General features: G+C 41.5%; 1 protein-coding gene across 2 annotated transcripts in view; it reads right to left on the reverse strand.

Annotated features, from left to right (window-relative positions):
- The window catches only part of PDE6A (phosphodiesterase 6A), a gene marked incomplete at both ends in the record, with an annotated part of 84,786 nt that overhangs the window by 28,934 nt on the left and 40,867 nt on the right, over nucleotides 1-14,985 (reverse strand). For both annotated transcript variants that reach the window (XM_080698206.1, XM_080698205.1), the window contains 2 exons: nucleotides 13-60; nucleotides 3,704-3,770. In XM_080698206.1, the coding sequence (XP_080554332.1) occupies nucleotides 13-60; nucleotides 3,704-3,770 (115 nt within the window). The remainder of the gene's footprint in view (nucleotides 1-12; nucleotides 61-3,703; nucleotides 3,771-14,985) is intronic.

A 14,985-nucleotide genomic window follows, 5' to 3' on the forward strand; every position in this document is an offset into this window, starting at 1 on the left:
AAAATGACTTACTTGAAATGCAAAAAAATCCTCCGCAGGCGCATTCATGATGTTGCAAATCTGAAAGCCATGAAGGGGAATAATGGAGCTGTGATTAGACCTGACAGAGTGCACAGCGAAGCAATGCATACTATTTTCAGAAACACTGTGTCCTTGCCCCAGGCGTTCACATTTTTTTTTAAAGTCAGGTAGACACACTCGAGATGGTTTTGGATTATTAAGTGAGGTTACTGGATAGAAAAGTCACCTTATAAACATTACTTTCTACTTTTTGCTTCGTTCTCAAATGACTTCTCAGCTTTGCAAAAATTAAGGGCACAAATCATCATGGCATCCCATTTTCTTGTTCCCCTTTTGTCGAGTATTTAAGTTGTGTTTGAGTTTTCTAAAACCTGATAAAAAATAATGCTACTCTAAGCATCTTTGACTCAATTACATTTGGGTTCTGTTTTGTTTGGGAAGGAAAGTGTTTTCCCTTAGGATATAAAACCCAAAAGAGAATAAGAAGTGAAAGGTGATTCTGTATTCCTAAATTTCTCTCCTGAAACTTAGACCAGTTTCCTCTACTATGCGAGGGATGAGATGGCACTTACCTGATCTCTCCTGCCAATGGCCACTGTGTACAGTTGTGTGGTGCGTGCACTATGGGAGCTGAAACCCAGCCTGTGCTCTGCTTGCAGAACCATGCCCCAAACCCTGCTCTAGCCATGTGGAGGGCAGAGGAACTTAGTTCTCAGAAAGCCACTGTTTGGGCTTACAGCAACCCTGCCTATCACTATGGTAGCAGATGTCTGGTTGAAGAGGGTTAGCTCTCCCCAATCCCACTTGCCATGTCATTTTTCCAGCTTCTCCTTGGATCAGGTCCACCAGTCACCTTTGCTCCCTCCTGATCTTTGACCTCTCCACAGGCTCTTTCCCTTCAGCCCATGAGCATACTTGATCTCTCCCATCCTTGGAAATGAAATCCCTCCTTCCCTCAACATAGCCCCCATTGCAACCATCTAGGAAGCATCTCCTCCCTTCTTTTGTACCCTCTACCTTCCCAATAGCCATCCCTCCTCGGAGGCCACACACTGGTTCTCTCTCTGCTTCACCACCAACTCTGCTTTCACCAGGACCACCAATGACCTCAAAAGAGCCAAACCCGAGGGGATTTCCAGCTCTTATCTCACCCAGGTCGCTGTGTTGCAGGTGGTCTTCCTCCTCTTTATTTATTTGTAGTACTGGGATCGAACCCAGGGCCTCGCACATGTTAGATGAGTACTCTGCTGCTGAGCCATAGTCCCAGACCTTTACATTTTATTTTGAGGCAGGGTCTCACTAAGTTGCCCAGGCTGGGCTTGAAATTGCAGTCCTACCACCTCAGCCTACAGGAGTATCTGGGATTATAGACATTTGCCACTGTGCCTGGCTTGTCTCTTTTCTTGTTGAAATTTTAGCTGGGTGTGGTAGCACACACTTATAATCCTGGTGCTTGGAAGGCTGAGACAGGAGGATCACAGTTTTGGAGTATAGCCTCAGCAATGTAGCAAGACCCTCAGTAACTTATCGAGGCCCTGTTTTAAAATAAAACAGGGCTGGGAGTATAACTTGGAGGTGGAATGCCTCTGGGTTCAACCCCATTGCAAAAAGAGAAAGAAAGAAAGAAAGAAAGAAAGAAAGAAAGAAAGAAAGAAAGAAAGAAAGAAAGAAAGAAAGAAAGGGAGGAAGGAAAGAGAGGAAGGAAAGAAGGAAGGAAGGGAGGGAAAGAGAAAGAAAAAGGATCTATTGCCTTGGTTTCTGTGACTCTGCTCTCTCCTCAGTCTCCAAATACCTATGAACCCTCCTGTTTCCCCCTCATGCACCCCCTTTCTCCACCTGCTCTGGAAAGGCTGACATCTCCCAGTATTACACCCTGGAGCCATTGCCCTTTGCACTCTCCCTGGATGACTCCATCAACACTCGTGGTTTCAAGTACCACCTGGTCCCAATCGCCATCTCCATCCCTCCTCTCTCTCCACAGCATTAGAATTTTCTTTTCATCAACCTGCTGAACGCTGGCTCCTGAAAAACAACTCAATCTCACCTGCGACTGAGAGACAGAGAAAACCCCATCACCTTTGGTTAATGTCCTGCCCCCATGAGGTGGCATCCGAGGCCTACTGTGATCTGGCCCCTTCCTCTCTGTCAAGCCACCTGGCCTGCTGTCTTCCTGTCTCAAACCTAACACTGAACTATACAGAGTGCGCTACTCCAATCCCACACTCATGTGTGTCCCTGCTGTAGTTTGGCTGCGAAACGCCCAAATATTAAGTCTTCCTTCCTCACTTGGTACTATGAGAGGTGGGGAAACCTTGACCAGCGCAGGTCTGTGGGAGGTCTTCTGCACTTTGAGGATAGGCCCTTCAAGGGCATATAGGGAGTCATCCCTCCTCTGCATTTTTGCTTTCCAGCCACCATGAGGTGAGCAGCTTTGGTCCACTGTGCACTCTCTGCCATGAAGTACGGCCTGCCACAGGCCCCAAAGCAACAGCCCACCAACCATGGACTGCAACCTCTCAAACTGTTCCAAAACGTACCTTTCCTCTTCATCAACTGATCTCTCAGGTATTCATTATAATGAAAAGCTAACACCCATGGCATCCCCTTCCTCTGGAATCCCCTTTTCTACCCCCACCTGCATAAGACCTAATGATTTTAAAATTCAGCTCAGACCAATAGACTCCAGAGAGTGAAGACTGGCTTAGATGTCCCTTACTCTGGATTTCTAGCATATATCATGTATGACGCAACTGTGGCTTTATCAGCTTGTAGTACAGGTATCTGTTAATAAAGATCTCCTCATTTGACTATGAGTCACAGAACAGAAACTGCACCTGATTCCTCTATCTTTGTATCCCCAGAGTCTATTGCAGTGTTTGATGCATAGAGAACACTCAAAAACACCTTCCTACATGAACATCATTGTGGAGTGTGTACCTGGGGAGGAATAGAGGGGTGAGCAGGTCCAAATGTGGGGGTAGTGTGTAGCTAACAGACACGGCCCTGCTGCCAGGCACAGGGGACCCAGTGGCTCCACCTCGACCTTGGATGGACAGGGAAGTGTTGGTGCTCTGCTGAATAAGGCATAGCTGGAAAGGCAGCAGGGACGGGAGGTTGGAAACGGCAACCAAGTCTTTATGAGAGGTTGTGACTGTCTCCCTGGCTGACCATCCACTCACGACTTCGTCCTCAAGACATATGTGTAAATATCTTCAGCTCTCAGTGAGCACCTTTCCATCTAAGAATTATTTCTCTATTGTAAAATTTAAATTGTAAAATTATACAATGTCAATTCTCTGTCTCTTAGGACAAATTGTAAAATGAATTGGAAAAAAAAAAAAAGAGAATTAGGCTTTAAATTTTTTTTTTTCTGGCACTGGGGATGAAATCAGGGCCATTCTACCTCTGAGCTACACCCCGGACCTATTTTACTTTTATTTTGAAACAAGGCGTTGCTTGGTTGATAAGAATCTCAGTACTTGCTGAGGCTGTCCTGTCTCAGCCTCCTCCTGTCTCAGTCTCCTCCCACCTGCTGGGATTAGGAGCCTGCGCACCAGGTCTGGCTTGAGAATCAGGCTTTAGAGACCCACATTTCCCCTCATTTTTTCCACTTTCTTGATATAAAATCCTTTTACTCTTTTACCTGTTTCAAACTCTCCTCCTTTCAAGTTGTATGACTTACCAGGCCGTTTTGGGCAACGTAAGTGGGAAGGCCACTTACTAATGCCCAGTGGTCAGGAGGTGGGTTCCTATAAAGACAAGACAACATTCAGTACAGGGAGTGTTCATTTAAAAACTTGAGTTTTTAATCTTTGTCCCTCCTCTACTGTCAGGTTCCCAGCATCCTCTTATAATCACTGTACCCGATCAGACTCCAAAGGCTGATGAATTATCTTAATGCTAATTTAGACATTTCTTGGGATAACAGTAACATTACAATGTTTGGTATTATATTTACATGCCTTCTAACGATTCCGTCAGCAGCAGACCACACATATGACAGTCCCATAAGATCATATCACCAAGCAATGTAACTTTCTTTGTGTTCTAAGTTGTTTGCACAATGGCAAAATTAAGTCAAATTGCCCAACATTTCTCAGGCCCTTTTTTTCCTGTGGTACAAAGGGTTGAGTCCAAAGGCATTCTACTTCCAAGCTATACCCCTAGTGTCTTTACTTTTTATTTTGAAACAGGGTCTTACTAGGTTTCTGAGAGTCTCTCTACATTGCTGAGGCTATCCCCAAACCTGTGCTCCTCCTGTCTCAACCTCCCAAGTACTGGGGTTACCTGCATGCACTAACACTCCCACCTCCCTTTCTTAAGTGACTCATGATTGTATTACTATTTATTTTTTTATTGTGAAAAAATATTCAGGAAAAATATGCATTTAAAGCTTCACTAATCTTTAGAAAATGAAGGTCTAACTGGGCGTGGTGGCTCACGTGTGTAATCCCAGTACTTGGGAGGCTGAGACAGGAGGATCGCACAGGTTTGAAGCCAGCCTCAGCTACTTAGTGAGGCTCTCAGCAATTTACTGAGACCCTGTTTCCAAATAAAGTATAAAATAGGTCTGGGAGTATAGCCCAGAGGTAGAAAAGCCCCTGGGTTTCACCTCCAGTACCACAAAAAAAAGAAAGAAAGAAAGAAAGAGAAAAAGAAAAAGAAAAAGAAGGTCTATGAAACTATCCACATGTCAAGCAGAGCACTGTCAGCACCTTGGTAACCCCTGACCAGCTCCTCCCAAGCACAACTTTCTCCCTAACCCTGAGGTGACTAGCATAATAGTTATATTCTTCCTTTCTGGAGAGTTGTACTGCCTATGTATGCTTTCCTGTACCCTCTGTTTTGATCCTACCTGCTTTTCAATTTCATTTAGAAGGAATTATACAATACATTTTATTATGTGTATTATTTTGTCTGGCTCCTTTTTCACGTTGCTGCAATTTATGTTTTATTTATTTTTTGGTACCAGAGACTGAAACCAGAGGCATTCTACCTCCAAGCTATACCCTCTACCTGATTTCATTTTGTAATTGGAAACAGAGCCTCACTAATTTGCCGAGGCTAGCTTTGAACCTGTGATCTTCTTGTCTCACCCGCCCAAGTACTGGGATTACAAGTGTGTGCCACCACACCCTGCTATGTTTTGTTAACTTACAGTTTTCCCGCATATTACAGCAGCACAGTTTATCCATTCAAGCCTTGATGTGCATCTCCCCGAGGCAGTTTGTGGCTAGTATAAACAGTGCTGCTGTGAACACTCTGGTACACACGTGCTCTCATTCTATTTGGTATATACCTAGGAGTAGAAATACTGGGTCATAAGCTATGCATATCTTCAACATTAATATATAAGGTCTAACTCCTTTCTAAAGCGACTGCACTATATTACCCTCCCATCCATTGTTTGTTAATTTCCTTTGCTACATAGTTCTGCCAATACTTAGGGGTTTTTTTGTTGTTGTTGTTTGTTCGTGGTTTGGGTTTGTTGGTTTTCTGCATGTGATGGTGGTATTGGGAATTGAGCCCAGGGGCATTCTACCTCTGAGCTGCACCCCCAGTCCTCTTTTATTTTGAAACAGGGTCTGGCTAGGTATACTTGGTATTTTGAGACTATTACATTGTAGCCCTTCTAGTGGGACCTAATAGCACACCACTATACCTTTCTTTTGCATTTCTCTGCAAAATTGGTAAAATGGAGTGCCTTCTATAAACGTATGTCTCCTTTGGATTGCTTTTTTGTGTACTTTCTGCTCATATCATTTTTCATTGTGTGTGTGTGTGTGTGTGTGTGTGTGTGTGTGTGTGTTACTAGGGATTGAACCCAGAGGCATTCTACCTCCAAGCTATACTCCTACCCCCCCCCCACTTTATTCTTTATTTTGAAACAGGATCTCACTAAGTTGTGTAGGGCCTCACTAACTGGCCTCAAACCTGCAATCCTTCTGTCTCATTCTTCCAAGTATTGGGATTACACGCATGCACCACCACACGCAGCATTTACTCATTTTTCTACAGTATTTTTACAGAGTTTTATTGGTTTGTACAAGCTATTTATGTTCTTTGTTTTTAATTGGGGATTGAATCCAGGGGCATTCTACCACAAACCTACACCCCAGCCTTTGTTGTTTTTGTTTTGAAACAAGATTTCACTTTTTATTTTGAAACAAAGTCCTGGTCAGTTGCTGAGCATCTCACTAAATTGCTGAGACTGGCTGTGAACCTGCAGTCCTCCTATCTCAGCCTCCCACGTATTGGGACTACAGGCGTGCGCCACCGTGCCCAGGTTATTTACATATTCTTGATATGAGTCCTTAATCGGTTATCTGCGTTGTGAATACCTTATCTCACACTGCGACTTGTCTTGTTACACTTTATAGTACTCAGTCTCCAGGACAGTCCTTAGTGATTCCCACCTCCTTGTATAATGAATCAAGGCTGGTCCATGTGACCAACAGAACGTAGTACAGGTGAATGCTATTTCTGAGACTAAATCATGAGAGTCATTGCAGCTTTCACTGTGTGCTCTGGGGAAGTCAGCTGCCATGCCATAGGGTAATTCAAGTAGCCCCTTTGGAGGCCTATGTGAAGAAGAGCTGAGACCACCTGCCAGCAACCAGCACCAATTTGCCACACATGTGAGTAAGCTTCTTGGGAAACGGGTCTCCATTTCCAGTCAAGTCTTCAGATGACTACAGCCCTAGCTCACATCTGACTGTGACCTCATGGGCTGCCCCAAGATAATTCTTTTTTTTTTTTTTTTTTTTTTTTTGCAGTACTGGGGATTGAACCCAGAGGCATTCTACCTCCAAGTTATACTCCTAGCCCGATTTTATTTCTTATTTGGAAACAGGGCCTCTCTAAGTTGCCGAGGCTGGCTTCAAACCTGTGATCCTTCTGTCTCAGCCTCCCAAAGTACTGGGATTACAAGCGTGTGCCACCACACCCAACTTGCCCCCAAGATAATTCTGCCTAATCAAGCCACACCTGAATTTCTGACCCACAGAATAATAAATATTAAAAGGATATAATAAATCATTATGGGTTTTTGTTGGTGGTACTGGGGATGGAACCCAGGGACATTTTATCTCTGAGCTATACCCCCAGACCTATTTTATTCTTTTTAATTTGGAAACAGGGTCTCAATAAATTGCAGATGGCCTCACTAAGTTGCTGAGGCTGGCCAAGAACCTGCGATCCTCTTGTCTCAGCCTCCCAAGTACTGGGATTATAAATGTGCACCACTATACCCAGCTCATAAATTATTATTCTTAGCCAGGCATGGTGGCACATACCTGTAATACCAATATTCAGGAGGCTGAGACAGGAGGATTGCAAGGTTGAAGCCAGCCTCAGCAACTTAATGAGATGCCAGAAACTTAGATCATGCTTCAAAATAAAAAAAAAAATAAAAAGGCTAGAGGTATAGTTCAGTGGTAGAGTACCCTTGGGTTCAATTCCCAGAAACACACACACATACAAAATAAATCATTATTGTCAATTTAAGCCACTAACTTTTGGAATAATATGTTGTACAGAAATAGATAAATAACACACTCTGAAATAGTATATTTTGATATAAATAGAAGTTATTCATAATATGACCAAACTTACCAATATTTTAAATTTCATATGTATTATTATATGAGAAGAGAAAAAGAAGTGGCTAATAAAAGTTTTATAATAAAACCTCAACAAAGAGAAAATTCAGACCAAGCTGACTACTGAATATAGATGTAAATATTCTAAATAAATTTTAGCAAGTATGACCAATGATATAAAAAAGATTGTATATCATTACTCAGATGAGTTCCAGGAATGTAGGCTTGTGTTGGTCAACATTTTCACTGATGTAATCCAAAATAAGTGACCATACAATTTAGAGGAAAGAAGATTTATTTCTTACTTAAATGTTAAATAGAAGTCAATTATAAATAAATATGAGTCTGGAGTGTCTTTGTGGAAAGGTGTGTGTGTGTGTGTGTGTGTGTGTGTGTGTGTGTGTGTGTGTGTGTTTGCATTAAAAGTTTTATTCATATGAGACTTTTTTTTAATTTGATAGTGGGTTGCAACCCAGAGGCATTCTACCTTCAACCTATGCCCCTGGACTTTTCTTTTCTTTTCTTTTTTTTTTTTTTTGGTGGTACTCGGGTTGGAACCCAGAGGCTTTCTACCTTCGGACTATACTCCCAGACCTATTTTATATTTTATTTTGAAACAGGGTCTCACTAAGTTGCTGAAAGCCTCACTAAGTAGCCGAGGCTGGCTTTGAACCTGTACGATTCTCATGCCTCAGCCTCCCAAGCGCTGGGATTACAAGTGTGTGCCACCATGCTCAGCTTCCAACTATGTGATTATATATTTCTTCTTCTTCCTCTTTTTAACCAAAGAGGTTATTTCTTCTTGATGTATGTTTTTCCTTAGAATTTTCCTATTTCATCTAGATTTATGGTGTTTTGAATCATATCTTCCTATAATCTTTTTGTTTTCAATGCTGGAAACCAAATCTAGGGTCTTGTGTCTGGTATGTATATCTTCTACAACTGAGCTAGAACCCCAGCTCTCATTATTATCCGTGTGTGTGTGTGTGTGTGTGTGTGTGGTACAGGGAATTGAATCCAAGGGCATTCTACCTCTGAGCTACATCCCCTGCCCTATTTTATTTTTATTTTGAAACAGAGTCTCCCTAGGTTGATAAAAGTCTCACTGCTTGCTGAGGCCTATCCTTGAATCTGTGATCCTCCTCTCTTAGCCTTCCAAGAACTGGGATTATAAGCACCCAACTTGTGCCACCAAAGCTAGCTTCTCATTATTATTTGTGTGTGTGTGTGTGTGTGTGTGTGTGTGTGTGTGTGTGTGTGTGTTTTACTGAGGATGGAACCCAGGGATATTCTAACTTGAGCTACCTTCCAGCCCTATTTTTTTATTCTTTATTTTAAAATAGGTCTCACTAACTTGCAGAGGGCCTTACTAAGTAGCTGAGGCTGGCTTCGAACCTGCAATCCTCCCATCTCAGCCTTCCAAGTACTAGGATTACAAGTGTGCGCCACCATGCCTGGCTCATTATCTTTTTAATATCTAGTCATTGGAGTTATGCATCCCCACCTTTTTTTTGCAGTATTGAAAATGGAACCCAGGGCATTTTACCTCCGACTATACCCCCAGTCCTATTTTTTATTCTTTATTTTGAAATAGGGTCTCACTGAGTTGCACAGGGTTTCACTAAGTAGTATCTGAGGCTGTCCGAGAACTGTAATCCTGTCTCAGCCTCCCAAATACTGGGATTACAAGTGTGTGCCACCATGCCTGGCTATGCATCCCCTTTTTGTTTCTGATACTGATTATTTGAGTTTCTCCTTTTATTTCCTACTCAGTCCTATCAGAGATTTTATTATATTAGTCTGTTGAAAGAAACAAATTTTGGCATTTGTTAATTGTTTATTGTTTCTTGCTGGAGCCAGCCGGCAAAAGTATGGGTTCTGAAGAGAGGCCTGAGATTGAAGAATTCAGCTCTAAGAATTTGATTCTCAGAATATTTAATTTTAATTCTAACGTGGGGGGGGCAGCAGCCTACTATCTCTACTGGCCGACCCCTGCTCCTGGGTCAATATCTCTACTGGTCGACAACTACTCCTGGGTCAGTATTCTCTATTGCGCCGATGCTGGGTTTGTTTTTTCCAGAGGTATTTATACAGTTACAGGTCAATCAATATCCTCATGCTACCACCACCAGAATACAATAAAGACCAATCCAAAGCACGTACATTACAGATAGGTTAATCGGTACCCTCGTGCCATCACCATCTGATCCTCTCCCAGACCTTTTACTCTGAACTTTCCATGACCCCAAACCTTGTTGACTCTGGGTGAAGAACAGTCAGCTGAGTCAGAAACATTAATCTAGGGGAAAGCCTTAATGGCTCCCCACAAAAGCCTTAATGGCTCCCCACAGTTCCCCCTTTCTTATATTCAAAGAAGACTGTTCCTGTCTTAGGTAGTTTCCTTCATGTATCAAGGATTACCCGTCTTTGGATAATACAGAGCTAAGCTGTATATCCTGTCTTAGGTTTCCTTGTTTCAAAGAAATCTTACCTGTCATTGACTACCAGCCTCTTAAATGGGGGTACCCTTCAAAGGTAAATTGTGCACTTCTGCTGAGACTACACTTTGTCCCGAGTCTCTAATAAACAAGGTATTGGGAGTATCATGTAACGTAGGTATTTCAGCAAGACATTTTCTCCAATTAACACAATGATTTTTACATGTCAAATCTGCTTAATAGAGTCAACAAGTTATTAGTGGGCTAACATTTTTATCTCCTTTCCCTGGGTAACCAGGGCCCCACAAGACCAAACCTTCAGTAGCAGTTACTACTTGTCTGTAATACCATGGGTGTCAACTGCCCACAAGACCAAACCTTCAGTAGCAGTTACTACTTGTCTGTAATACCATGGGTGTCAACTGCAGACATCCCATCTTCTTGATATCCCTAGAAAAACATAAGAGTGTACCAGTTCTTTGCCCAAAATAACCAAAAGTACCAATTCTTTGTCCAAAATACAGTTACTATCAGTCTTTGTACTATCAATTCTCCATCCAAAATAACTTGACATTTTTACCAGTTCTTTGTCCAGTATAACCAAAAGTTCCCACAATGGGTGTAAAATTTAAAGCAAGAAGTCCCACCCATCGTGAGTTATTGCTGAAGACAGTGATCTCCCGTTGTTCCCAGCTGAGTGAAGTATGGGATGATCTGGAATGTAAGTCCATGTTTCAGCCATCATCATTAACCCAAGAGTCTTCTACTTCTGCTGCTGTGCGACCAGTTTTGTCAGCATTCAAGAAATTAATAACACCTCCTTGACCCAGTTTTGTCAGCATTTAAGAAATCTAATAACACTTCCTTAACCATCAGGGTCTTCAGTAACCAGGAAAACTCTGAATCCCCTAGTATCTTCTCTGTTTTCTGTAGCCCGATTTATAGCTGCCTGAAGCAGTGATATTAAAGATAAAGATCTGAGTTTTTCAACACTTTGTTAAGCAAATGCTACATTAAAGAGTGAAGGCAAAGTGCCTTCGTTTTTTGTCTTAGTTTCCGTAGCACAAGGCATATCTCTTAACATATATACAAAACCCAAAAAACTAATTTTTTGACCCATTGTGTATTACAACATTTTTTGCCCCATTAAATTTTTACAACTCTTATGTTAGGCGCCTTCGTTTTCTACCTTAGTTTCTTTCTTCATTTTCTGTCTTTGTTTCTCTAGCACAAAGCATCTTCTTTCGTGACCTATTATATATTACAATTCCCACGTTTCACTGCCAACAAAAGTTTTTGAGCGTGCTCTTTTTCTATTCAGCAGTGTCCTTCATGGGATCCTGTTTCAGAATTTCCCCATATGGGCCACCACCTGCCAGAGCCAGCAGACAAAAGTACGGGTTCTGAAGAAAGGCCTGAGGATGAAGAATTTAACTCTAAGAATTTGATTCTCAGAATATTTAATTTTACTTTTAACACGGGGGGACAGCCTACTATCTCTACTGGCCGACCCCTGCTCCTGGGTCAATATCTCTACTGGTCGACAACTAATCCTGGGTCAGTATTCTCTATTGCCCCAGTGCTGGGTTTGTTTTTTCCAGAGGTATTTATACAGTTACAGGTCAATCAATATCCTCATGCTACCACCACCAGAATACAATAAAGACCAATCCAAAGCACGTACATTACAGATAGGTTAATCAGTACCCTCGTGCCGTCACCATCTGATCCTCTCCCAGACCTTTTACTCTGAACTTTCCATGACCCCAAACCTTGTTGACTCTGGGTGAAGGACAGTCAGCTGAGTCAGAAACATTAATCTAGGGGAAAGCCTTAATGGCTCCCCACGTTTTCTACTTTCGTTCATCTGAGTTTTGTCATTTTTATTCATCTTTGAGACTTGTTGGGTTTGGTTTTTGCTTGTTTCTGATGTACTGAGATGATGTAATAAAGAGCTTCCATCTGCCCTCCAGACCTACCCTCCACCTACTCTCTCAGCAGGCCTACTTGTATGGACCATATAAACAGGGCTTCTGGCCCTCCAGCTTCTGGTTGATTTTGGCCAATAAGAAAACCTATCTAGAAAGGAGAGAGGCAGAATAGTGAATCCCTGGCAAGGCTGCTTTGAACTGGCCAAATTCCATTTCTATAGGCCAGTGCTTCTGTGAGGGTGGTCTGCTCACCAGACTCTTCTTCCAGGTTCTGCAATTCGCCTTTTGGAGCCAAATATCGTAACAACTGCAGTACCATTAGCACATTTCCCTCTCCACCCACACCTACAGGACTTGCCCTTTGTAAGCAGACCCTCCGTGAATTGTCCCAATTTGAATGTGATGCCTGTTTCCTGCTGGATCTTGTCTAATCCAGATGGACACTTAGCTCATTACTTTTTCAGCTCCTATCCATTTCTACCATGTGTATTTAAGGCTGTATATTTTACCTTGAATACAATTTTACTATATGCCACAGGTTTTAATATGTAGTGTTTTTATTATTTTCATTTCACAATATCTTCTAATTTCTATTAATTGATTTTTTTAAACCCATGCATTATTTGGAGGCTTGCTTTTTCCCCAGAAAAGTATTTCCTAGTTTCCAAGTAAATGAGAATTTCTGATTAGTTTTTGTAATTGGTTTTATTGTGACCAAAGGATATTTTCTGCATGATTTCAATCATGCAGAAAATTATTAAAGTTTTCTTTATGGACCAGCATATGACCAATTATAACAAATGTTGCACGTATGTGTAAAAAAAAGACTTTTCTATACTTTGGAAAGCGGAAAGCAGTATTCTCTAAATATCCATTAGGTTATTTTTGTTTTGTTTTGTTAGGTACTAGGGATTGAGCCCAGGCACATTCTATCTTTGAGCAACATCTCCAGCCCTTCTTAAATTGTTAGTTATTTATTTACATATTTACTTACTTATTTATTTATTTTTGTAGTACTGGGGATTTGACCCCCAGGAATTCTACCTCCGAGATACACCCCTAGCCCTATTTCTACTTTATTTCTGAAACAGGGTCACACCAAGTTGCTGAGGGCTGAGGCTGACCTAGCCTGCTGATAACTGGGATTATAGGTGTGTCCCACCACGCCCACCTTCCTTTTTTAATTTTTAATTTTTAAACCGAATCTTACTGAGCTGCTGACATTGGACTCAAACCTGTGATCTGTCTTTCTCACCATCCCAAATATTCCAGTTATAGGTGTGCACTGCCACACACAGCTTAGGTTGTGTTTTAACTGGAGTATTCAAGTATCGTATACTACATTTGCTGTTCTATCAGTTTGTCTCTATATTTTTCCATTTTGGTCAGTTTTTTTTTTTTTTGAGGTCAGAATTGTAATATCATCCTGTAACATCAAGGTGAATCAATCCCTTTATCATTAAGAAGCGACTATCTTTATCTGTACTACTGTTTGTTCCTTAGTATATGTGTGTGTGGTACTAGGGACTGAATCCAGTGGTATTATACCTCTAATTTATATCTCCAGCTCTATTTTATTATTTTTAATTTGGAAATAAGGTCTTGCTAAGTTATTGTGGGCCCGGGCAAGTACCTGATGCTGGCCTCAAACCTGTGACCCTCCTGTCTCAGCCTCCCAAGTACTAAGATTTCAGGTGTGTGCCGCTATGCCTGGATGTGCTAATGTTCTCTAATATGACATCTATTTTTATGTGAAACTAATAAAGGTACACCAGAGCTGAGGGTGTAGCTCGTGGTAGAGCATTAACAAGGCCCTGAGTTTAATCCTTAGTGCACAAGCACACACACACAGAGCATAAGATAGCTACACAAGTTTTCTTTTGATTAAAATTCATATGGCATGTCAATTTTTAATCTTTCACTTTCAACTTCTCTGTTGGTGCTGCTAGATGTAGCTCAGGGTATGCCTGAGTATGCCCTGGGTCCAATGTCCAATTTTTAGCACTGAAGAAAAAAAAACAAAAAACTTATCTGTGTTATTATCTTTCAGATATGTCTCTTGTAATATATAGTATTTCATTGAACTATTTTAGTGCAACTGAGAATGATAAACTGCTTCCAATTAAGTTGCATTGCAATGCTTTTATTACTTGCAATATTTAATTATATCAACAGCATTCTTTATCTCTATCACACTATGTGTGTGTGTGTGTGTGTGTGTGTGTGTGTGTGTTACTGGGGGTTGAACCCAGGGGCATCCTACCTCCAAGCTATACCTCCAGCCCTATTTCATTTTTTTTATTTTGAAACAGGGGCTTGCTAGGTTGATGAGAGTCTCACTACTTGCTGAGGCTGTCCTTGAACCTACGAACCTCCTGTCTCAGCCTCCCGAGTACTAGGATTATAAGCATGCACCACCATGCCCCACTTTTTTTATTTTGAAATAGGATCTCGATAAGTTGCGGAGGCTGACCTTAAACTTTCTTTTTTTTTTTTTTTTTTTTTTTTTGGTGGTACTAGGGTTCATGGAATCCCTTCTACCTCCGGGCTCCACTCCCAGACCTATTTTATATATTTTTTTGAAACACTGTCTCTTACGCCAGTGCGGCTGGCTTCGAACCTGCGCGATCCTCCTGTCTCCGCCTCCCAAGCGCGGGGATTACAAGCGTGCGCCACCACGCCCGGCTGACCTTAAACTTTCAACGCTCCTGCCTATGAGTTAGATGGCTCCATTGCACTGGGTTCATAAAATAATCTCTTTCAGTTACTTTAAATTCCATATGGAGAGCATCCAGTAATTGTTGGTCTACATAAATCAAATGAAGTTTTAATATAAATGGCTATGACCAAGTTCACACGGAGGCAAGCAAAGATAACATCATGACTGCTGTGCAGCTGACAGAAATTGTACAATATCATTAATTCTGCTTCAGAAGTGTCAAAAAAGTAAGAGCCTATGCATCTTAGAATTAATGAAATATAGACATGTTTCTT

This window comes from Muscardinus avellanarius, assembly GCF_963383645.1.
Source record: "Muscardinus avellanarius genome assembly, chromosome: 7".
Taxonomy (NCBI): domain Eukaryota; kingdom Metazoa; phylum Chordata; class Mammalia; order Rodentia; family Gliridae; genus Muscardinus; species Muscardinus avellanarius.